This window comes from Heteronotia binoei, chromosome 8 (genome assembly GCF_032191835.1).
Source record: "Heteronotia binoei isolate CCM8104 ecotype False Entrance Well chromosome 8, APGP_CSIRO_Hbin_v1, whole genome shotgun sequence".
Classification (NCBI taxonomy): domain Eukaryota; kingdom Metazoa; phylum Chordata; class Lepidosauria; order Squamata; family Gekkonidae; genus Heteronotia; species Heteronotia binoei.
In genome coordinates this window covers 8025660-8050382 of record NC_083230.1, presented here as the reverse complement: position 1 = coordinate 8050382, position 24723 = coordinate 8025660, and the positions used below count along the sequence as shown (strand labels likewise).

At 41.7% G+C, this 24723-nt stretch overlaps 1 protein-coding gene across 3 annotated transcripts in view; it reads left to right on the top strand.

Annotated features, from left to right (window-relative positions):
- Positions 1-24723, top strand: part of ATXN7L1 (ataxin 7 like 1) — a 160863-nt gene that overhangs the window by 52846 nt on the left and 83294 nt on the right. The window contains exon 1 of one of the 3 annotated variants that reach the window (XM_060244734.1): positions 23556-23702. The exons of the other annotated variants lie outside the window; for them this stretch is intronic. Coding sequence (XP_060100717.1) covers positions 23612-23702 — 91 coding nt within the window. The 5' untranslated portion in view covers positions 23556-23611. Of the gene's footprint in view, positions 1-23555; positions 23703-24723 lie in introns of those variants that run through there. 3 annotated transcript variants of the gene reach the window in all.

The window sequence follows — 24723 nt, the reverse complement described above, 5'->3', positions numbered from 1 at the left end:
AAGATTTAAATTTCAGTCATTATAGCGTTAACATATTTGTTATGATTCTAGCAGAGACCTGACTTGGAAGTACAACCTGGCTCAGTGCCAATCCTGGGTGTTAATTGGTGTGTTTGCTAAACTGAGCGGGTGGTTTTAACTTATCAGTGTTTTGGGTTGGCTAAAGCATTGAGTTTCTTCCTATTAAGGTTGTAGAAAAGAGGTTAATTCCCTATTAGCCTCACCTTCCTACCTATCTGCCGGTACTCCAGTACCTGTTGTGGCCGCTGCCCTCATTTTATTCATTAGCCTACTTGTAGGTTAAATATGTAGGTTTTAGAACTTTGTTATTTTCCTAGGACCGTTCTGTGTTTCCCACTTCCTAATAGACTTAGATAAAGAGCTTAATTTAAATAACGATCCATCACCTCCGTACCTTATTTACCCAACAAATTTGGTACTAGAGCACGGTTATTTTGTGGAGCTGCTTTTTGTTTTGAAAAGACATTGAGCTGGTTCTGTGTTTTTGAATTTTTTTACTTTATTCCTTTGAACTTCACACAGCAAAGCAGAGGGTTGTTTGTTTGTTTGTTTTTGCAAACGTTCCTTTTATTTTAAATTGAGGAACACGTCTTTGCCTCTGGCTACAACCAAGAACAAAAAAGAGCTGACTTTTTGAGACAGCAAGAATTTTTTCTCTCTTTGCACTGAGAAGTCATAGACGCTTTAAAAGAGACAGAGGAGTGTTTATAAGCAGCCAGCAATCTTCAGTGGAGTTGAGAAGGAAGAGAAAAGATTAACTCTCATTACACCAAGAAAACGTTTTAAAGTAGCACAGAGATTTACAACAACAGAAGCCACGTCTACTCACAGGTTCCAACAGGGTGTAAGAAATAACAATGGCATATTTGCAGTTCCAAAGCTAAACCAGAACAATTTTTAAATGTGAAATGCCAGATTAAGAATTTCTCTTCAAGTTCAGGACTGTTCGACATTATAGACCAAGATACGCCTGAAGGTCAGCAAGAAAAGAATGAATATAAAAGGAAAGAAGCAAGAGCTTTAACGACAATGTATTCTTCCATAGAAGACCACGAGGCTCCATTAGTAATCAAGAGTGAGACAGCTAAAGGCTTCTACGATGCCCTTAAAAGAAAATATTTCACGAGGTTAAACAAGAATGTGATATTTTTGAAAGAAAACTTACGTAGTATAAGAATGAAAGAAGGAACTAGTATTGATGTGCACTTAAATGAAATGTTAAGACTTGTTTCATAGCTTCAGTCTGCAGGAGCAGAGACATCTGATTCTGAGTTTCATGCATGTATATTACTCAGTTTACCACAATCTTTTGTAAATCAGAAAGGTATGCTTGAGTGCACTTCAAAAGTAGATTTGGACTATACAATTGCCTATATGAGAGATTCTGGACTTAAAAAGGCAGTAGATCTAAAGGTGGACGGTCAAAAGTCCAGCGGTTCATCCAGATATGGATTCTGTTAAAGTCTGCAAACGATTAAGAAACTCACAAACTGGAAAGAAATCAGAAAGTTACCTGTTTCAAAAAAAGAAAAATGGATAGAAGCCATGGAAGTAGAATATCATTCTCTACAGGAGAAAAATGTTTGCACTCTTACTGAAGTACCTTCCAACAGACAAGCTGTTGGAAGTAAATGGGTCTATAAAGTCAAATACATTCCAGATGAAAGCATGGATAAGTATAAAGCACACTTGGTTGCAAAAGGATTTTCTCAGAAATATGGGATTGACTATTTTGAAATGTTTGCCCCAGTTATCAACTACACAACGCTCAGGACATTTATCCTCATTCAAGAAAGATGTATGTGGAACATCTAGCTGTTAAAACAGTGTTTCTAAATGGAGATCTATCAGAAGAAATTTATATGGAGCAACCTGAGGGAGTTCAATGGACAAGAAACTCTTGTTTGTAAATGTAACAAGACATATATGGACTTTAAAGTCTAAAAGCTGGCATGATAAGTTGACAAATTTCCAGTACAAACAAGGGTTCAAACAAGGATAGGCTGAAACTTGTCGTCTTATGAGATTTAAAGATGGACAATAGCAATACATTCTGACTTGTAGATGATTTATTGATATGTTGTCATAAAGAGGATATTGAAGAGATAGCTGATAAACTGAAAAAGGAAATCGATATTAAACAATTCGGATAAGTAAAACACTATCTGGGAATGGAAATTGAAAAACTTAATGATCGAAGTTTTCTTTTAAGTCAGAAATGTAAAATCATGGATTTCATTGAATGCAGTTAGTATGAGTACTCTATTAGAACCAGCCTATTTGAAGGTGAGTGATGGACATCCAGTTTCTTATTTCTAACAGTGAATATCGAGAAGCTATAGGAGAACTAATTTAATTAAGTGAGACTACAAGGCCTGACATCATAGCAGCTGTTAACATTTTAAGTAGAAAAGTGAGTTCACTGACCCATACTGATTAGAGTGCCCTAAAGAGAGTAGCAAGATATTTGAAAGGAACAGAGAATTTACAATTGAAGAGTTCACCTTGCCCAAACCCTAGATTAATTGGGTATATGGATGCCAGTTGGGGAGAAGAATCAACAAACTATAAATCAACTAATGGATATCTGTTTTATTATGGAGATGGTCTAATTGATTGTATTAGTAGAATGCAGACCATTGTGGCTTACTCGTCAACAGAGGCAGAATGTATATCAGCAGCAAGTGCATGTAATTAGAGTGGATTTTTCATCTGTTAAAGGATTTTGCAATTAATGAGCCTGTACCAATAGTAATGTTTGAGGATAACCAAGCCTGTATTACAAGATGTAAAGGAGAAAGTACCAAAGCTAAAAGCAGAGCTACATAGAGCAAGGGTGTTGAACTCATTGTTATTAGGGCCGGATCTGACATAAATGAGACCTTGTCAGGCCAAGCCATGTGTGTAATGAAATGTAATGACAGCTAGCAGAGAGATAAACTTTATAAGCACACAGATAACCTTAAAGATTTCTTTAAAAAAAACTTAAAATAAAACATGCTTAAAACATTAGCACTCATTGGCCTTTCTTTGTATCTCTTCCATGGGATCCAGGGAACTGGACAAAGGAAGCTCTGACTCTTTCCTTCCTTCCCCAGGGGACCAGGAGGGGGAGGAGCCTCAGCCAGTAGAGGGAAGAGAGGCTTGGCTCAGTAGCTCTGCTGTGCGATTGAGAGAGCCTGGCAAAGCAAGCTCTTCCTCTCCTCCTTCCTCCCCAAGGGAGGAACCTCAGCCGATGGACAATATGGAGGCTTTGCTCTGTAGCTCCTTTGTGATTGGGCAAGCCAGGCAAAGCAAGCTGTGATGCAGAAGGAAGCAAGAGAGAAGGAGAATGAAGCAGATGATAGCAAGTAACTTGGGGGCCTGATTCTGCCCCTGGGCCACATGTTGGACATCCTTGATGCAGAAAATGCTTAAGCTTCTGACTCTGATTTTGAGACTTTAAGATTGTGCCATCCAATACTAGATGTTAATGTGTTAGCTAGAAATTAGCTTCCTTATTTTTCTCTGTTGCAATGACTTTTAATTCAATAAACTTTATATATATATTATCATAGTTTGATTTTTGTATGCATCTGGGAACCCATGGGGGTCAGATTTGGGCTCTTTGACACTTTCAGGGTTACCCTGTATCACTGTGTTTATCCCAGCAGCAAATAGAAATCCTTTCTAATTAGATTGTGTTATCAATAATCCTGGAAGTATTCTGACATCTGAAATACTCAGCCATATCCCTTAAATGGCAAAGACTTTTATTTCTGAGTCCCTAGGATCCCATCACTAGAGATCTTCAAATCTAAGCACCTTCTCTTTTTCTCCCACCTCAAATCCTAGAACAGTTGTGATTTTTAAAAAATGTCATCTAAATTTCTTTTGTAAAGTGGGTGGTAGTTCTAAATTCTGTACATGCTGAGAAATTTCAGAGTTGGGGTATTCCATCTCTGCAGCAAAAGACTTCATGCTGGGGAGAGAATTGTTGGACTAGTGGCAAGGTCAGAGGGAAAAATACTTTAAAGATTGAAAGATGTAAAGATTTCCATGTAATGTTGATCACTTTCATTTTAAGTCAACTGTTTGCATAGATCTGGCCAGTAGAGCGAGCTCTTTTATTGTAGAGGCAACTTCCTTCTCTTGATTTTCCTAAATTGATCTTTATAGTATGACCTAGCAAGAGAATGAAAGTTATTGTGATCATGTAGCTGCTGGATTTTGACTGGAGGACACAATTAAAATCTCTGTTCCATCATGGTTTACTTTTTTCATGCCCTGTCTTTCTTTCCATTGAGGACCAAAAGCAGCTTACATTTTATGCTCAGAACAGCACTGTGGTACGTTAGCCTGAGATTGTGTGAGAGACCCACGATCACACAGCAGGCTTCCATGGCAAAGTGGGGATTGGGTCTCCCAGATCCTAGTCCAACACATGCATGATGCTCACTGGTTGAACTTCAGCCATTGAAGGGATTAAACACCACGACTCAACAGCAGATTTGTGTACTGTTGGCAAGGTATAATTGGGGAGGGGGGGTGGATTAGACACTTCGTGTGTATATGTTAAGTGTCACTAAGTCACTTCTGACGCAACAACTCTTATGAATAAAGAATTTCCAAAACATCCTATTGTTAACAGCCTTGCTTCAGTCTTGCAAAGTAAGGGCTGTGGTTTCCTTGACCGAGTCAATCAGTCTTATGTTGGCCATTACCATTTTAAGACATCTGTTTAAGTCAGCTGGTAGGGAAAGCTCCTATCATGATTTGTGTTTGGTTCCCCACCCCCATGATTGGTCTTTCTGAACCCTGGGAAAACATGTTTGCAACAGATTCTTGGAATCAGATTGTCTCTTCGCTGCGGTCTTATTCTTGCCATCTCACTTGGAAGTTCAGCCCACAGACTGACAGGAGGATATCTTAGACTATTTAAAACTGGATTCAGACTTCAGTTTAAATTGGTTTGCTCTTTTCTGTTTATGAGTGCAGCTTTTGGGGAGGAACAGCAGAAAGTAGGCAAGACTTCCACCACTGAAGGTATGCTTAGATCACGGTCTGCGTATTGAATGTATAGTATAGATGAGCAAAAATGTATAATGGATATATTCCTCTGCCTTAATCCCCTGATAGTTTTCCCCCATATGAACAACATATCTATATATTTTGCTCAGGGGCTTGGTTATTGTGAGAGATTTTCATGAACATGACCCCACGTTATGAACATGACCCCAGGTTAACCATTTTCCCTCACCTTAAAGCACATTAATATTCTGTTAATGGAATGCTTTTCTGAGATTAGCAGAAAAAAACACTTCCTTTTATAGTTGTGTCCACATAATGAATACTTTCACAGAGGCAAGAGAGGGGACAGCCCAACTCTTGTTCTAGTGATGAATGTTTATTTATTTCATTTAAATAGTTTCATTTAAATACTTTATAGTCCACCTTTCTCACAGGGACTCAAGGTGGATTACGCAGACTGGGCTATTAACTAAACAATGCATAGGATTGTTTTAGAGTTGGTAGCAGAAGGCTTCACTTGCCAGGTACAATTAAAGCTGCATTTGGGATGAGAAATACAAGTTATCTGCTGCGGGCTGCTTTGTTGTCTGATGGAAGCTGGGCAAGGAGCAGCTCATTGAGAAATTCATCTTCCCCAAGCTATATTTGCCTAACTGTTGCAGAGGGTAAGATTTGCATGGGGAAAAAACTGTGGAAAGTAGTGATAGCTAACTCCTTCACCCCAGCTCTGCAGTCTGGCTGAGAGAAAAATAGAGAGGGAGGGGGAAGGCAAAAAGTTTTGAGGCTCTCTGGGTCTCAGTTTCTCCCCTCCCCTGTTAGAGCTGCTTCTCAGACATGGGCTCAGAATACTTTTTTGCTGAAGTCAAGACTGCCCAGTTGCGCAGTTCTCTGCCCTCCTGCCTTCTGTATCCCTCCATACTGGATAGCTGCTTTTAATTTTATTTACAAACAATATATAAACAAAGTTCAGTGTATGTTACATTGGTGACTTTTTCAATAGCGATATATGAAACCATCTAACATTGAAGGAACTGTATTAAATTGTTCCCGAATAAAAAATAATCTTGCCAGCTGCCATAATTTTAACAGATCGGGTACTGAGTCTGCCATCATAGTTTAATTTTCCCAATGTCCGTATTTAAATATATTTTAATACTTTTTTGCTGTAGACGATCAATCCAAGGCCGCATCAGCATCACGAACCGAACCTTTCTAATCCATTCTTAGGCTTCAAGTGTCTTGGATGAGTTCTGAAGCCCTAGTTCCTATCAGCTTGTGTAACACTAAACCATGGGTTGGATCCAGACTGCTGATTACTCCTTGGTGCTGTAGACCAACCTCCTCATGACATTTCTTGAGGTATCCTCTTGCCCACAGGAGCAGTATTTTGCAGAGATTTGTGGGCTGCACTGGGATGGGGGGAGGCCAGAAAATTCCATTGTGACGCTGGAATATTTACCTGGGATCCAGCTCCATCAATTTTGGCTTCCTAGCACTCTAGACAACATATCAATCAGTGCAAGCCCTGGGCACTTACTAAGATAGACTCCCGTAATCTCAGACACTACAGCAAAGATCTTCCTCCAAAATTTCTGCCTAAGCAGGCAGTTCCACCAAAAGTAGAATAAGGTTTCATTTGCTTTTCACATCTTTAACAGACAATAAACTTAGAATTTGTCTTGGAAATGTGGGCTAGCTTAACTGACAGATAAGGCCCTGACCTTGCCATCGCAATACTTTGTGCTTAAGACTCAGTTGCACCACCTTATCACAAAAAAGAGGCACAATTATATTAAACTCAATGGGAAGAGCTATACCATGCTACTACTTTAAAAAATTCTAATAAATTCTGGGCCATAGTCTCAGGTGCATTCCAGGCCGATGACCCATCTATGTCTGCCATTTCCTCTTATGTTTGGTTTCAGCACTTCTCAGTTCTGTTCCATCAAGCTCTAACTTGTGCGGAACCATCTGATTTTCCTCTAGCCGATTTACCTGACTGGCCTCCTGTCCCTCCAGAGGAAATAAAATAATTAATTACACAACTGAAATTAGGAAAGGCTCCTGGCCCGGATGCCATTTCCTCCGAAATCTTAAAATGAGACCCAGACTGGTGGGCTTCTCCCCTTGCATCTCTGTTTACAGTTGTAGATCGAACTGGCATAATTCCCTTGGCATGGTTGAATGCAATAGTGGTCCCGCTATACAAAAAAGGTGATCACACTGACCCTGCCACTTACAGGCCGATTAGCCTACTCTCCATCATTGGCAAGCTTTACTCCAAACATCTATTAGTCAAGCTCAATCTCTTGGTGTTGCAGGAAAAAATTATAGGCCCTGAACAGTTGGGCTTCTGCAAAGAGAAGACCACTTTAGACCATTACCCTGTCCCATCTAGTCAACAAGTACACTGTGCATAATAACCAGAAATTATTTGTTGCATTTTTAGATTTAAAAGGTGCATTTGATTAGTTGACAGGGACCTCCTCTGGATTAAGCTAGATAAACTAAACATGGATAAAAGACTCCTTATGCTTATTAAGAGATTACAGACTTCTACCACCTGCCAGATCAAATGCTCATTAGCAGGCAACATAACATCGAAGATTGTTCTGTATTTTACTAGTAATAAGCTCCAGTTCAATTATGAGAAGTCCAAAATCTTAGTTTTCTCAAAAAAGTGGAGACTTTACACATGGGTTATTGATGGTAAAGAGATAGAGCAAGTCAAGTGTTTGAAATACTTAGGTGTTTATTTTCAATAGAATGTGACTTGGTCTACCCATCGGAAGTATGCAGTGAAGATAGCTAACATCAGTGCATCTGCCATAGCTTGCTTTTTTATGGCAGAGGTAACCAATTTGTGCCAGCTGCCATAAAAATATTCAAAGCCAAAGTATATTCACAACTTCTGTGTGGCATCCCAACCAGGATTGGATCTTATGAATGTGCTATCGAACGTGTCCAATCCAAATTCTTGCATAAAATTCTAGGCATGCCAAAATGTGTCCCATATGCAGTTATCTGCTTAGAAACTGACATGTCTTTAATGGTTACTAGTGCCTGGCTCATGGGCTTCAAATTCTGGCTACGCTTGCGCTACAACTCTGAACCGGGGAGCTATATCTCTCAAATGCTCTCTGAATTTAATTTGTCAAATTGGTCAGCACAAATTGAGAGAAAAATCAAAACAATGGGTTTATCCCTAGAACTATTGTCCATGCTGTCCTTCACCACTGCAGTCCATCAAATTAAAAACAGGTTGCTAGATACTGAGCGCCAAGACCTATACAGTCTGGCTTAGAAAACTTGTTCGCCACTGAGTTTTGAGATCTCTCTCTTAGTACTGGGAAAATGGTCTCAAATCTATCCGTCTTGCAGGTGCCACGGCAGCGTAGAGCTTTTTCCCTTGCCAGATGCAACGCCATGCCCTCTGCCATTCTTTATGGCAGATTTAACAAGACAGCCTACTCAGTCAGATACTGTCTCTGTAAGCAAAAATGTGTGGAGTCAGTTACTCGCATTCTTCTTTATTGTAATTTGTATACCGATCTTCGTCACAAGTATTTAAATCCTCTTTTCGTTAGCATGGTTGATTGTTCTGATGCACTTAAGGTCTATAATCTTTTGAACGATACTTCATCTAGTGTCACTGAGAAAGTGGCTAAGTTTCTTTATTCTGTTTTAAAGGCACATCAGAGGATCTCATAGAAATAGTTTGTTTATGCTTTTCCTGATGTGTATGTATGCACTCGTTCCATTTTATCTTTTTTTTAAAAAACCAATTTGCTCTGATATATGTATCTATATATTTTATGCCAATAAAGGCTAACTTGACTTGACAAATAATACCGCTTGTATAACAGCTTGAAACTGTTTTCATGGATAGAAACATTCAGTGAAGCATTATCTTCATGCCACTTAAGCCAGACAGCATCTGGGATGATTACTGATCAATCTTTGCCCTATTTTAGACTATACACTCTCCTTGTCTGGTTGCCTATTTCCTTCAAGGCAGCATTTGACTCCAGTGGCAGTTTTGCCCACAGTACTCTTATTTCCTAGGACTTCTACTGCTTGCTGGATCCAATATTTCTGAGAAAGTAAGTTTTTGTAGCCTTGAGCTTACTTTCCATACTTTCACATTTAAGCAAAAGTTAATACATTTGCAAAACTCTGAGACATTTGGTAGTATGTCATGTGCATTTGAACGATGTTGCCATATATGCATCACAAAGTCTGTTGTGAAGATAAATTCAGGTTTGTAGTCATGTTGGACTGAAACAGCAGAAGAAAGTTAGAATCCAGCGGCAGAAGGTTTTATTCTGGGGATAAGCTTTTACATGCACAAACACTTCTTCAGATACACTGAAACAAAAGTCACCAACCTTTACATATAGCTAGTGAGTGAGGATGATGTTGCCAGGAAGAGTTTAGATACATAAATAACTGAGCAGTAAATATAGCTAAGACTGGGTGAACGCAATTGGTAAGACTTGTGAGTAGCAACAAATTAGCATACAGCTTACAAACAGATGTGAGAACTGAATAATGGCAACAACATTCAGTTCTTGCATCTGTAAACTACTTTATTACACCTTTATCCACTCTTAGCTATGTATACTGCTCAGTTATTTACTGTATACATCTTTAGTTTCAAGCAATTTTTATTAGTAACATATGGCAATATATTCAGTTTCTTATATCATTAATAACTATATTTTTTCTCTATCCCATCTATTACTTTCTACCTACCCCTCCCCCCATTACTTGACCCCCGCCGGTGTACTATATTCAAAACATCATTATAAAAAGTACCCCTAATTAATAAGAGCCAAAGTTCATATCCTTCTCCCGCTTATACTTCATCATTATCAAAAATTGTCCAATGTCCTTTTATTTTCCATTCTTTTTCTACATATCTTCTGAACTTCTTCCACTCCCATCTTAAATACTTCTAAATCATCTTACTGTATACATCTTGACTCTTAACTGGCCCTTCCTGGTAACATCCTCTTCATTCACTCGCTCGAGGTAAAAGTTGGTGTCTTCTGCTACCTGAAGGGTTTGTGCACATGAAAGCTTACGCTCAGACTAAAACATTCTTGAAACATGTTCTTGAAGGTGCCACTGCACTCCGCTTCAGACCAACGTGGTTACCCACCTGAATCTACCTTCGCGAGAGGCACCACGAAGAAACCTCCACAAGGGCAGACTGGTATTTCCTTTCTTACAAAATGCAAAAACTTGGATATTATACTTAAGGGACTGAGAATTTATTTTATTTGACTCGTATGCCATGCTCCCCTGCAAGCAGGCTCAGGACAGGTCACAACACAACGTAGATATAAACAACGAAACGATTTCTTAAAACCGTAACAACAAGAATTCTGAGTAAAAAAAAATAGATGGTAGGCTGGCAATAACTGATTCTGTAGCTTGTGTTGAAAATTAGGCCATCAGAAATACGATAAACAGTCCCATTAAATTAGGGTTTGTAGAATCTTTCGGGATCAAGTGCCATGTTCTACTGGAGAAAGTTTTCCTTCCAGACGTTTCGTTCTCAGCTGTGGAGAACATCCCCAGTGGCGTTGCAGCCGGAGCAGGCGCTCAGACCTTCTTGGCTGCTGTCTGGAAGGAAAACTTTCTCCAGTAGAACACGGCACTTGATCCTGAAAGATTCTACAAACCCTAATGATGTTACCAGCCGTGAAAACCTGAAATCTGTGATAAGTCCCATTAAAATTGATGGTAACAACTGCCAGCTGCGTCATAGGTGGTTTGAGGGCAGTTTGGGCAGGACAAGCTTAAGTGGGTGGATGGACGCCCTCTGGTTAGCTGAAAGCCTGGCAGAACTCTTGTTTTGCAGGCCCTTCAGAACTGTAATAGATCCCACAGGGTTCTGATCTCAATTAAGAATCCTCTACAATCCACTTATCCTAAGAATTATGCAGAAAGACTATGTCTTACGTTCTTCAAGAAGCTACTCAAAAATCTTACCAGTGTCCTGAACTACTGATCCAACTGCTCCCAGCCACAACAACACACACACCCTGGCAGAGCCAAGCTGCCATTGATACCTCAGTGGAGTGGGTCACTGAGAAACTCACCTGTGAGGCAGCCCCCGAAGGAAGAGAGGAGCTGACAGACAAGCCAGCTCCAGGCTGCCACAGCCAGCCAGCTGAAGAGAAGACACAGCTCCGCCACGAAGGAGGGACTGGAACCCCCTCATGGGACCACTGAGCAAGACCCCGGTTGCAGGCAAAACAGTGCCCCACCATCAAAAGGGTGGAGAGAGAGAACATAGGCCCAGGGAAGCCTGATTGCCCTCTGGACGGAGACGGAGGTTGAAATATAGGGTGAGTCAGTGGCTCCCAAGCTGCAGCAGGCTTTGAGGGCCTGCCATGAAGAGGGGGAAGGATGCCTCACTAGCTGAGAACAGGCCCTGCGAGCGCAGCTGTGTTTGGGACTTTGGCTGGTCATTGATGCTTATCAGGGTGGTAGAGTCCAGGGAAACGGCCAATGGAAGAAGGACTAGGGAGCTGGAAGGGAGTATAAAGGAGAGGCCAAGACAGAGATTGGGGACGAATTGTTGGAGCAGGAGATCAACAAGGCACAGAGAAAAGGGCGATTGATCAGTGTCCAGCCGAGGGCGAAGTCAAGAGGGTGAATGTAACCCAGACTCCCCCCCCCCCCCATTCTGAGACCTCTGGCTGCATCCAGGAAGGGGCTTGCCGCAGGATGGAGCAACGGCCTCCGGTAGGGGCGAGGTTGACTGTGGGAGCAGGGCTCAACGACTACAAACAGAAGCTGATCAAAGAGAAACTCTGAACTGGACATTTCTGTAAGGAACCAACCTGCTTGGCATAATTCTCACAGGAAAGTGCAAACCATCTAATGCTCTCAACTGGAGTTGCTGAAGAAACAAAAGAAAAAATTCTCTAACCTGCATGCTGCTAATCAAAACAAGAACTTCTCCAATGATATTTCGGCCTTTCACAGCAGTCTTAGCCCAGCACAAGAATCAGTTATTTCACTTGGGCTGTCATTCTACCCCACCAAATCCACCCAGATGATTCAGTTCTGCAGAAACCTGGAAGCCTTTTTCCACCATCTGTACCTGAAGAAGTACTTTCAACAAGCCCAAGATCAGAATAAGAAAGAGCAGACAGCATCTTAACATACCATCACACAGTCTACTGGGGAACAGCTACCATCCCTCCAATCCATTAGTGAACAAGACACTGACCACTAACTGCCATCAAAACAACATTACAAAAAGACTCCACATGGACCCCTCCTGATGGTCACAATGCCATGCTGGATCTCTACATTGAATGCTTTCACCACTGAGTCCAAACTTAGGTGATCAGCAAGCACCATCATGTTCAACAGAATCTCAACCACGTTCAAAGGAAAGCCATAGGTACAATCTAGATATTATAATTAAAGAGGCAGACAAAGGTGAAGCCATTGTCATCATGGATAGATCAGACTACATCCAGGAGGCCCGAAGGTAATTTTCAGATACTGCTTTTTAATAAACAGCTGTCTTCAGATCCCACACAGGAATAAAAAAAAGAACTAAACACGATAATAAAGGAATTGCCCCTACACATTCAGAAACAGATTGTTTCAGACACACCAAAACACACAAACCTGGCAACCCAGGATACCCCATTTCTCAGGCTAGGCAGTAACACCGTGGGGGTATCTAGACACCATTCTAAGACCCTATGCCATCAACATTCCTACTTATGTGCACAATACCACAGATTTTCTGAGGAAAATACACTCTCTGAACAACAGCCTTCCAGAGAATACTATTTTAGCCACCATGGATGCAGAATCTCTGTACACTAACATCCCACCCAAAGATGGATTACAAACCATCAGGAACATGATTTCTGAAGATACCATGGGTGACTTTGCCATTTTGTTGTCACTCATAACCCCAGATTTGGTGACAATCTGTTCCTTTAGATCAATGGTGCAGCCATGGGCACCTGCACTGCCCCACAGTATGCTAACATCTTCATAGCTGACTTAGAACAACACTTCCTAAACTCCTGCCCGCTCCTGATATCTGAGATGTATTTTTTTTAATATGTGTGTGTGCATTTGGAAGTCATGGCAACCTCTGGTGACTGATCCCTATTGGAGCATGGGGGATATTCACAGAGGTGGCTGAATAAAGCCTGCCCTCCTGACTTCTGGCATTCCGAGAAGGTCACCCATCCATGTACTTGCCAGGGTCGATCCTGCTTAGCTTCTGAAATCTGATGAGATTGAGCTTGCCTGGGCTATCTAGGTCAGGGTTTATATCTGAGATCCATTGATGACATCTTTATTGTTTGGACAGATTCCACCAGGCATTCAACGACTTTCACCCCACCATCAACCTGACAGTGAATCAATCTATGCAAGAAATACATTTTTTAGACCAGGGGTGTCAAACATGCAGCCTGGGGACTGAACCAGGCTCCCAGAGAGCTCCTATCGGGCCCCCAAGCAACTGGCTGTCATCTGCTTCCTTCTTCCTCTCTCTTGCTTCCTTTGGAAACACAGCTTGCCTTGCCAGGCTTACTTAATAGCACAGGAGCTACAGAGCAAAGTCTCTATTTTTTCCGTTGGCTGAGGCTCCTCCCTTGAGGAGGAAAGAGTGGAGGAATAGCTTGCTTTGCCAGCCTCTCTGTCACACAGGAAAGCTACTGAGCCAAGCCTCTCTTCCTTTTGGCTGAGGCTCCTCCCCATCCTGGTCCCCTGGGGAAGGAAGGAAAATTCGCCCAGTTCTCTGGATCACACGGGGCGATACAAAGAAAGCACCTTTAAGACCAATGAGTGCTAATGTTTTAATCACGTTTTATTGTATTTTTTAAAAAAATATTTCATTATGTTTGTGTCCTTTATAAAGTTTATCTCTCTGCTACCTGGCATTACATATTATGGCCCAGCCCGACAAGGTCTCATATCAGATCTGGCTCTCATGACAAATGAGTTCAGCACCCCTGTTCTAGACACTGCTGTTCAAATACATGATGGATGTGTAGACACTACCTTGTACTGGAAGCCTATTGACCAACAAACATATCTACATGCCTCCATCCTAAATATACAAAAAATGCATTGTATTCATTGTGTACACTACAGCCGCATCTATTCCAATTGTACAGACAGATTCTTACCTGAGGGATCTACAACAAACCTTTTTTGGAACTAAAATATCCACATGAAACGTCGACTGAGGGGTGACATGATAGAGGTTTACAAGATAATGCATGGGATGGAGAAAGTAGAGAAAGAAGTACTTTTCTCCCTTTCTCACAATACAAGAACTCGAGGGCATTCCATGAAATTGCTGAGCAGACAGGTTAAAACGGATAAAAGGAAGTACTTCTTCACCCAAAGGGTGATTAACATGTGGAATTCACTGCCACAGGAGGTGGTGGCGGCCACAAGCATAGCCAGCTTCAAGAGGGGTTTAGATAAAAATATGGAGCACAGGTCCATCAGTGGCAATTAGCCACAGTGTGTGTGTATATATAAAATTTTTTGCCACTGTGTGACACAGAGTGTTGGACTGGATGGGCCATTGGCCTGATCCAACATGGCTTCTCTTATGTTCTTATGATAAGTCAGGAAACAGATTAACAAAACCAGAATGGTACCCAGAGAAAACCTGTTGTAAGACAGACCCAAAAGAGACAATAATACCATTAGTGAGCACATACAGCTCTCAACTGAACACAGTTCAGTGCATCTTCAGCGACTTACAACATCTCCTGGATAATGACAGTTCTCTTTCACAAGTACTGGGAGGCAAACCTTTTCTTGTGCCCAGACAGCCCCCCAGTCTTAAACAACTCCTCACCCCCAGTAACACAACATCTTATTTAAACATGGACACTGGTATTAGAACTCATAAACCCAGATGCCAAAATTTGCTGCCACGTATACCTAGAGAACACAATCAGTGGACCTAACAACATCAACTACACTATCTCAGGCTCATTCACTTGCTCATTTTCTAACATTGTATTTGCCATTAAATGCCAGCAATGCCCTTCAGTTCTTACATAGGGCAAACAGGGTAAATGGGCACAAATCTGACATCAAGAGTCACAAGACTGAGAAACCTGTGGGGGCAGACAATTCAGTCTTCCAGGACATTCAATGAGGGACTTCAACGTAGCTGTTTTACTACAAAGGAACTTCAGAAACAGACTAGAATGGGAGAAAGTTGAATTACAAGTTATTAAAATGGAATCTCAGGGCTTAACAGAGGATATTGGTTTCTTCTCTCAATGCACATGATAATGTCCTTCAGTTCTCACATCTGTTTGTAAACTCCTTTATTATGCTCTATGCTACTTTGCTGCTACTCACAGGTCTTACCAATTGCCTTCATCCAGTCTTAGCTATATTTATTGTTCAGTTACTTTTGAATTTTGACTCTAATTGACCCTTCCTGGCAACAGTCTCCTCACCTGCTACCTATATGTAAAGGTGGTGACTTCTGTTTCAGTGTATCTGAGGAAGTGTTTGTGCATGCAAAAGCTTATACCCAAAATAAAACTGTTGATCTTAAAGGTGCCTCTGGACTAAGTCCTCCAGTGATCTTTTGACTCTTCAGCTGCCCAGCCCACCCTAGATACGGAAATTGAAATGACCTCTATGGAAGACAGTTGTATCTGAATTAACCCTAACATTTCTTAGTAATTCATGTTTTGAAAGCACAAGTAGCTAGGAGATTACTGTTTCTTCTCCTGTGTTGTCAGACTTTATTCAATGCATACTTAGCAAGTTCTAGAACTAGTGGTTGAAGAGACCTATTGATAGCTGTTATCCCACTTGCTACATGTGGATAATTCTGGCAGGAAGCAGCTCTTAAAGATCTCTAGAAGACCTCTCCTCTTCTCATTGGAGAGCCTCAGGACTGAGGATGTTCTGCCTTTTGGCAGAGTTCAGGAAATAATCCAGTCAATGCTCTTAATTACTGAATTCTGCTGAAGACCTAACGCTTAGTACCATGTTGATATTGCTATTGTTAATTTTAATAATTGTAAATTGTTTTAACTGTGATTTTATAAGTAAACTGATGTATAATGTATTTTATGTTGTAAGCCGCCCTGAGCCTGCCCGGCAGGGAGGGCGGGATAGAAATAAAAAGTTATTTTTATTTATTATTATTATTAACACTTTGGAGTTTGCCTTCAATGAATTTACTGCAACAGGGTTTTGCAAAAAAACAATAATTGGTTGCAGGCCATTAATGCAACAAAGAGGTCTTCAGAGCAGAAGCACTAACATACCAACACACAGCAGAGAGAGAAAACGAGGTTGGCTGAACTGCACAATAAAACATTCACCCTAAACACTAGAGCAGGGGTGTCAAACTCATATATTTTGGAGGCCAGATCTGACAAATCAGACCTTGTCGTGCCGGGCTGGGCTGGGCCACTTGTGTACCTATTTAAGATTAGGTAACAGAGATATAAACTTTTTAAAGGACATGAGCATGACTAAAGTTTTTTTTTTAAAAAAAACACATGCTTAAAACATTAGCACTTTTTGATCTTTGTATTTTTTCCATGGGATCCAGGGAATTGGGCAAAGAAAGCTCTGGCTCTTTTCCCTCCAGCCCCAGGGGACTAGGAGGGGGAAGAGCCTCAGCCAATGGAGAAAATAAGAGGCTTTGCTCTGTAGCTCCTGTGTGATTGAGAAAGCCTTGTAAAACAAGTTGAGATACAGAAGGAAACAAGAGAAAGGGAGAAGGAAGCAGATGACAGCCGGTTGCTTGGGGACCTGATTCAGCCCTTGGGCCAAATGTTTGACACCCTTGCACTAGAGAATGCTCCATGGCTCCCCCTAGAGTACAAGTGGTCTAACTATCTGCCATATGTACAGTAATATAGCTCTTAGCAGGCTGTTGCTTCTCCAACACCCATTCTCGACAGCATGTGTACTATTCCACCATGTTTAATTTTGCTAGAGGGTCCAGAGATGGTCTCCAGGCAGTGGTTTCATGACAGCATTAGCGGTTTTGAGGCCTGGTGGCAATTTGGTGAGTGTCCAAGTCTTATTCTTGTGAAATGATTGTATCTCTTCTGCAGCTGCCTCTGCATTTTCTACCTTCACTTTTAGGCAACTTGGATATCTTCCCAAGCAAGGACTCAGGTATTTTCTCAGCTTTGGCTATATAGGATAGTCTGCGAGGTGGTATACCTTTAGCTGCTTGTGTTGAATGTCTGAAGGTTGTAACTTTGCTTGGTCCAGTTTCCTCTTGAAACCCAGACAAGTATGTGCTGAATTCCACCTCTACTTTGCTTGGTCTTGCTTGCTTGTTAATGAGTTTTCTTTAACTTCTACGGGTTGTATCGGATTTAGTCCTGGGGTCTTCTCAAAACATACTGTACGACTTATTGCAACCTTGTCTGTCTTTGGGAATAGAATTCTGTACTCTTTACAGAGATCTTTGTAACCCACTAGTATTCTTTCTGTGACTTCATTGTCCAGCTTTGAATGTTTTTCACTGGGAATGAAGGCATAGTCTTTGCATCCAAACACTCTGATGTGCTTGATGTTTGGCTTTGATCCATGCCATTAATTCACATGGAGTGCTGTTAATTGCTTTTGATGGTAATCTGTTTTGTAGATATGTTGCCATCGCAATGGCTTTGCCCCAGTACTTATTTGGCAGTCCAGCATCCAGAAGCATGCATCTGACCATTTCAGCTGAGGTGCATTTCTTCCTTTCTACTGTTTCATTTTATTCATGTGTATATGGCACTGTTGTCCCTCTGTACCCTGTTCCTTTAGGGTACTGCTCCACTCCTTTACTGGTATACTCCCCCACGCTGACTGTGCCAAGGTTTGTGGCTTCCTTTGGAAATTATTGCTGGCAGCTGCCACAAACTCTTGGAGTTTCCTGAGCACTTCACTCTTTTGTTTCAGGAGTTATGTGACAGTATACCTGGAACAGTCATCAGGAATTTGTTTCCTCCTGGCATGACAGTTCTCTTGAGTCCACAAATGTCACTGTGCTATCTGTAGGGGATGTGTAGCCTTGCTTTCACCGCCTTTAGGGATCAAAGCACATGCAGCTTTTGCCTTTATGCAGTACGTACACTTCATATATGTTTGGCATGACAACATCTTCATGTCCTTGGTTAAGTCTCGATTTTCAAGCTCTTATACGGATTGCGGATGAATGTGCCCTAGATGTCTGTGCCACAGGTGAATGTAGTTGCCATGACAAACTTGTATAGCAATTCTAGCTTATACAGATGCACCTTCACTATTCCTTTGAGTATAACCTCTTTCCCTTTCTTAATCTCACACTGGTTTCTTTGAAATTTCACTGTAAGATCATTACTGGTGAGGCTTCACATGCAGAAGGCTTCCTTCCAGTTCTGGAACTTACAGGATATTGTTCACAAAGAGTTCCTTTAGATGGCCCACAGCACTTTTAAGAAGCCATACTCCGTTCCCTCTGCAGTGATGCTTTTTCCATCTGCAAGGAAGATCTTCTTTGTACTGGGATCAAAATTTGCGAAGAATTCCTGGATCTTCTTTGTGGTCTCTGCGTAGGCCACACACTGGGTACTGTGCCTGTGCTGTTCTAAAGCTAAGATTTTCAGTGGGCTTTCCCTCAGCCCAGGGAAGCAGCATCCAACTGCACATGCCTGGAGCTGCAGGAAAGCCCTCCCCACCTCAGTTCCTTCCTCACCGCCTGCTGACTGGATGGAATTTCTCCCTCCTCCAGTCTTCTCTTTCTCTTTGTCAATGTTACAGATAAGACTAGCCTTTTTTCCTTGTTCACTTTTCATTTTTTCTCTTTTTTCCTTAACTGGAAAAAAAAAGTATGTCACGTTTTTTAATTTTCCCCTCATTTCCTACTCCCTGCCCCTCTCCTTCCCTGTCCCCATTTTCTCATAACAATTTTTGGGGTATTGTATGGAAGGAGCCCCGTTTTTTAAGTGCTTCACTTCTTGCAATGCCATGATCTCACCATCTAATGGCCACGACAAGTGCCTCTTTTGCTTGGGAGAACACCATAAAGTTAATACCTGTATTCACTTTGCACATTTTGGCTGACAAGCTCGTAAAAGTAGTTTGGTTTGTCTCTGAACACACCTGCTGGAGTCCACACCAAATCCAGCTGTGCAGCAACCCTCTGGCACTCAATCCCTGCTGCTTCCCTGCCTAAAGTATGAGGAGATTCAACGTTGAAGTCGCAAGGGGACTGAATTCCAACCCCCTCAAAGTCAAAGGGTCCGCTGACCACCATGGACCCGAAAAGCACAAGACTTGCAATCCAACAAAGTGACATTCTTCCTCAGAGTCGATGCTGACTAAACCAAAGAAACATGCCAAACAAAGAGACGCAAGTTCAGTTGTCCCTGCTCCAGAGCTTCAGAGTGTACAGCTCATAACCGGTCTGGCCTCTGCAACACCCACTGGGCGGTCAGCTCCTCTAATAGAGTCAGGCACACAACCTCCAATAGGAACCTCAGGAGGTCTTCGTATTGGCTGATGCTTCGGTTCCTGTGGTCTCCAAGGAAACCTCCCTTACAAATCCTCCAGAACGAGGACATTCCGGAACCAAGACTGGTCCTGTACTCTTCAACACAATCACTTGTCAGGGCTCCAAGAGATAATTCTCTGGCCCCCTTGCAGCATTCAGAAGCCAAAGTTTTCTCAGATGCGGATCACGATCATTCTCCATGGTCCTCTGTTGACCGTTGCCCTTTTCGGCCGCTATACTGGCGTTTTCTGCACCAAGACCTGTCAAGTTCTGCACAGTCCTCCTCAATAACGACTCCTCCATTTGTGTATAGAGAAGTTTATTCAGAGACTCAGACAGGTACAACAGACATGACTTTTCTTGCTGAAACTAAGGCTTAAGGCCCAGTCCCCCCTTCCCCCAATATAGATTCAGGCCCATCTGTTACACATTCAAAATGCTAAGTGCCCGAATCTACCAATAGCAAGCCCCCCTTCTCCTCCCATACATTCATCTGTGAGAAAGAAACGAGTGCATTCTCCAAGAGTCAGATAACACCGTGTGACCTTGGTACCAATATGTCCATTCTCTCAGTGCAGAAGAGATTACTTGATGAGGTGCAGACATAATAGGTGACCATCCAGACTTTGATTCACGTTTAAAAAAAAAAAAAACACCTGTCCAAATGGCCCGCACAATACAAAGACGCCTCAGCCTCATGACCTCTACATTTTTTGTGGTCCCCTTTGCTCGATTGAGGATGCGTCCACTGCAGCTGTGGTTCCTCCACACATTCATGCTCAGTGTCGACCCCCAGTCCAACCACTGGCAGTTCCATCAACTGTCCTTGCATCTCTTCATTGGTGGACCAATCTAGACAATCTCCTGGCCAGTGTACAATACACACTTGGCACTCCAAACATGATTATTCGTACTGACTCCTTGCTGTGGGGTTGGGGAGCCCACTGCGGGACTCTTCATGCGCAGGGCTGCTGGACCCAAGCTCGGCAGTCTCTCCATCATATCATCAAGCTGGAGTTGCTGACTGTGTACCATGCGCTACTGTCTTTTGCTCCAGCTATCCAAGGGAAGTTGCTCCAGATTGCTTCAGACCATATTACCACTGTTTTTTACATAAAGCAAGGCAGCACTAGCTCTCCATCTCTGTGTTGCCTGACTCTGCAAATATGGGACTGGTGTATCCCACACAACATCTGACTTTGTGCAGTCCATGTTCCAGAAATCTTCAGTTCTCAGGCTGATCTTTTGAGCAGGGAGGGCTTAATAGAGCACAAATGGACTGTGGCTCTGAATTATCTGCTTCCTGCGTTCAGGGCCTTCAGTACACCAACCATCGATGCTTTCGCAAATCACCTCAACACAAAGTGCACTCAATATTACAGCAGACTGGACACTCTCCCAGGATCTCTGGGAATTCTTTTCTTTTCTTTTTTTGTTTTTGGAGATGCTTTTCTTCAACACTGGACAGGTCATCTGTTCTATATGTTCACTCTTCCTTCTCTGATTACCCGAGTACTGAAAAAGATACAGTTCGACAAGACATCTTGCATTCTCCTAGCCCCTTGGTGGCCTCGACAGCTGTGGTTCCAGATGGTCCTGCACCTCAGCAGTGGAGTTTATAACCAGCTGTCTCAAGCTCTGGACCTACTGTCACAGCAGAAAGGTTGGCTTCTCCATCACAACTCAACTTTCTACAAACTCACAATGTGGAGAATCCAAAATTAGCTTTCATATCTGAAGTGATGGAAATCCTTCTACACGCTTGCAGCCATTCGACCTGAATGTCATATGCTCTGAAGCTGGAAGCATTTCATGGCCTATTTACTAGTCATGAACTTTTGCTAACTCAGATGCCTCTTCCCGAAGTCCTATTGTATGTGGCAAGCCTCCATCAGACAAGTCTTACTGTGTCTTCAGTAAAAGTCCCTTTATTGGCCAGATTGGCTGTCCATGACACTGTTGATCATTCCACTCTGTTCTCTCACCCTATCCCCAAGGTGTTTTTGAAAGACCTCCTTAATTTATGTCCTCTGGGGCAGAACTTAGTTCCTGCTTGGAGCCTAGCATTGGTTTTATCCCAACTGGTGACAGAGCCATTAGAACCTTTGGCAACTTACTGACTGCATTTATTGACATGGAAAACAGTGTTGCTGGTTGCCCTTAACTCCACTCGTCATGCAACTGAACTGTGTGCTCTGAGAGTTTATCCATCTTTATTGTCCTTCATTCTGAGAAGGTGGTTCTACGACTTGACTTGACTTTCCTCCTGAAAGTTGTTACCACGTTTCATGTCTCTCATCCTGTTGTTTCCTGCTTCCCCACCCCCAATCCAGTTGATAATGGACAGAGAATTTTGCATGTGTTAGTTGCTAGACAGGCTCTCTCTTTTTACATTGCCCATACCAAAGGATTCCAACAGGACTCTAGATTGTCTGTCTCATAGGCTGCTCCTAATAAAGGGAAACCAATTTCTCCTCAATAATTGTCAAAATGGATCTCACGAGCCATTGCTTTATATTATGAGCTTATGGATGACCCTCCCATCCTTACCAAGGGGTCATTCTACCATGGTGGTGTCTACTTCCTTTGCCTTTTGGGCTGGGGTCTCCCTTGAAGACAGTTGTGCAGCAGCAGTATGGTCCACTCCATCCATGTTTGACAGTCACTATGCCCTCGATATAAGAGCTCGTACAGATGCAGCCTTTGGCCAGACAGTATTGTAGTCCATTTTCCATTGCTAACTTTTGGTTGGTTACTCAGTGGGTTTCGTCATTCCTGGGTTTTATCCATCCTCCATGGTATGATAAATCTGAAAGTAAGAGAAGTATCTGCTGTTGTATGCCTTATTTCTAATACAGTCTGTTGGTTAACTTACCTTGTGCCTGTTGTTCTTTACCTGTTGGCAGAGTTTATAATCCAATGGAGTTTGCTTTCAGTGAATTTACTGCAACAGGGTTTTGCAAAAAGGCAAAAACTGTCTTCAGGCCATTAATGCAACAGAGAGGCCTTCCGAGCAGAAGCGCTAACACATGCCAACACAGCAGCAGAGAGAGAAAACCAGAGGTCGGCTGAACTGCAAGAGAAAACATTCAGTAATCCTGAACACTAGAGAATACTCCACAGCTTCCACTGGGGTACAAGTGAACTAAACTACTCTATCAGCAGTATTTTCAGTAACTTGACTCTTACCAGGCTGTCACTCTCCAACACTACCCACTATGGTAGGGCTCTTCCATTGCATCACCTTCCTAACAGTGGGCTCAATCTAGCACACTCAAGGGAGCAGGGAGGATGTGAGGTTGTAGTTTTTTTATTGCATCTGCCCAAGGTGCTAGCAACAGGCTGCCTGTCATCCCCAGCTTGGTAACCCCTTTCTCCATTTGTTTTCTGCAAAACTAATTTATTTATGATTCTATTTGTTATTTGGAGGTGAATGTAGCCTTTGTAAACAGCTTTTTCTGTAAAGAAAATGTAGTAGTTTGGCATTAAATGCTGGTTTATTCCTGCTAATCTCTGACTGTTTGGTGGGCAGAGTAAAACCTGTGCAGGGTGTGTGTGTAAACAGTAACTGTAGTCAAAACAGTAGATCTAAGCACAGATTTGCTGTTTGTTGTATCAGTTTACCGCCTCCTCACCAGCAGAATAGCGAATTGTTTGAACCATTTCATATTTCAGCCCTGCAAGTGGTCTGCAGTTGTTTTAGAATTGGATTAATTTGACAGATCTAACCTCCATGTAAATCCTTTCAGCTCACATATCTGTCCAGATGTTTTGTACAGTTTCTTCCTGATTTCCCCTTGTCAGAAAAGAAGGATTTTTAGGCTTTTCTGTTTGGAAGGCAAGATTCTCCTTGTGTTGCAAATACATAAAAGTGCGACATGGTCGTTATTTCAACATCTCATAGTTTTCCAGTGATGTCACCGGAGTTAGCAAGTTTCTTAGGCTGCTTTTTATCAGAAACATCAGCACTTTCCTTCAAACTGGCTGCTCACTTCCTTTGTCAGTTTGCATGAAGAAACTGAGAAAAGCTTCTGTGCCTTTTCCTTTACAACAATGCAGATACCAGCGGGATGGATACAGTTTGAAGACTGTTCAGAAGCTTTTTCAAGCAAGCTTGAATCTTTGGTGTGTCCAGCTCTCTCAGGTTATACAAGTTTCTTTGAGATATTTTCTACCACTCCTGGAATGTACTGTACTTGATTGGCAGATTTTGTTAGCCTCTTCTTTTCTTTTGAAATCTATTTTATAGGTTACAAAGTGTGAGGAGGCAATACTTTGTTGTCCTGGAGAAAGTGAAAGTGCTTAATAAAGTGTTTACTTTCATTGCTTTACTGCCTATTATACATTAATCGCACAGTGACTCCTTTTTTTTTGGTTCCCATATAAGAATGTTTTCTCCCTTTTAAGATATGCTTGGCATGCACATTAATTTTTAACTATTCTGTACTAAAACAGGAGACATTGTTTACTAAGATCTGTGAAGCTGCTGAATCACAGAGGAATATCAGTATGAATAAACTACTCCAGAGTTTAGAGAGCATAGATTCAGCTATTTGTAAATTTAATGACAGTTCTGTGAGAAGCAGATCACTCTATGCAGTTCCAATATCTTGATTTTAAAAGTGCATAATGCATTTGTAGTCATATAACTACTTCAAACGTCTACATTGATTGGAGCCTTTGTTTTCAAGCATTTACATTTTTTTCAACTTTTTTTCAAGCATTTAAAGCATTTTTCAGTTTTTGCCATTTTGAGTTGAGAGAAAATTGGTAGTTTGAGTAAGAAAGACAATTTGGATTGAAAAAAAAATACCACTTTTTAAAAGGTTTAATACATTAAATGGAATGTGGGCCAAGCATTGCTTTGGTTTTCCTTTCCGCTTGATTGGTAACGTTTAACTTCCATTTTTAAATATATTGCTACTTGTCCCTTTTTAATTTTAGTATTTTTATCTCTTTTATTTTTATAAACACTTTAACACTGGGCAAAGGGGTTTAAAACCAATCTTCCTAAAACGCCCCCCAGTACTTTCTGTTCTTTTACGTTTTATGCCTTTTTGTTTTTCTGGTATGCTGCTTTTTTAAATAAATGTGAAATGTTTCTTTGCCTGATTCCAGGCATTAAGGAATCATATTGTGAATATGTTGACGTCACAGTACTGCGT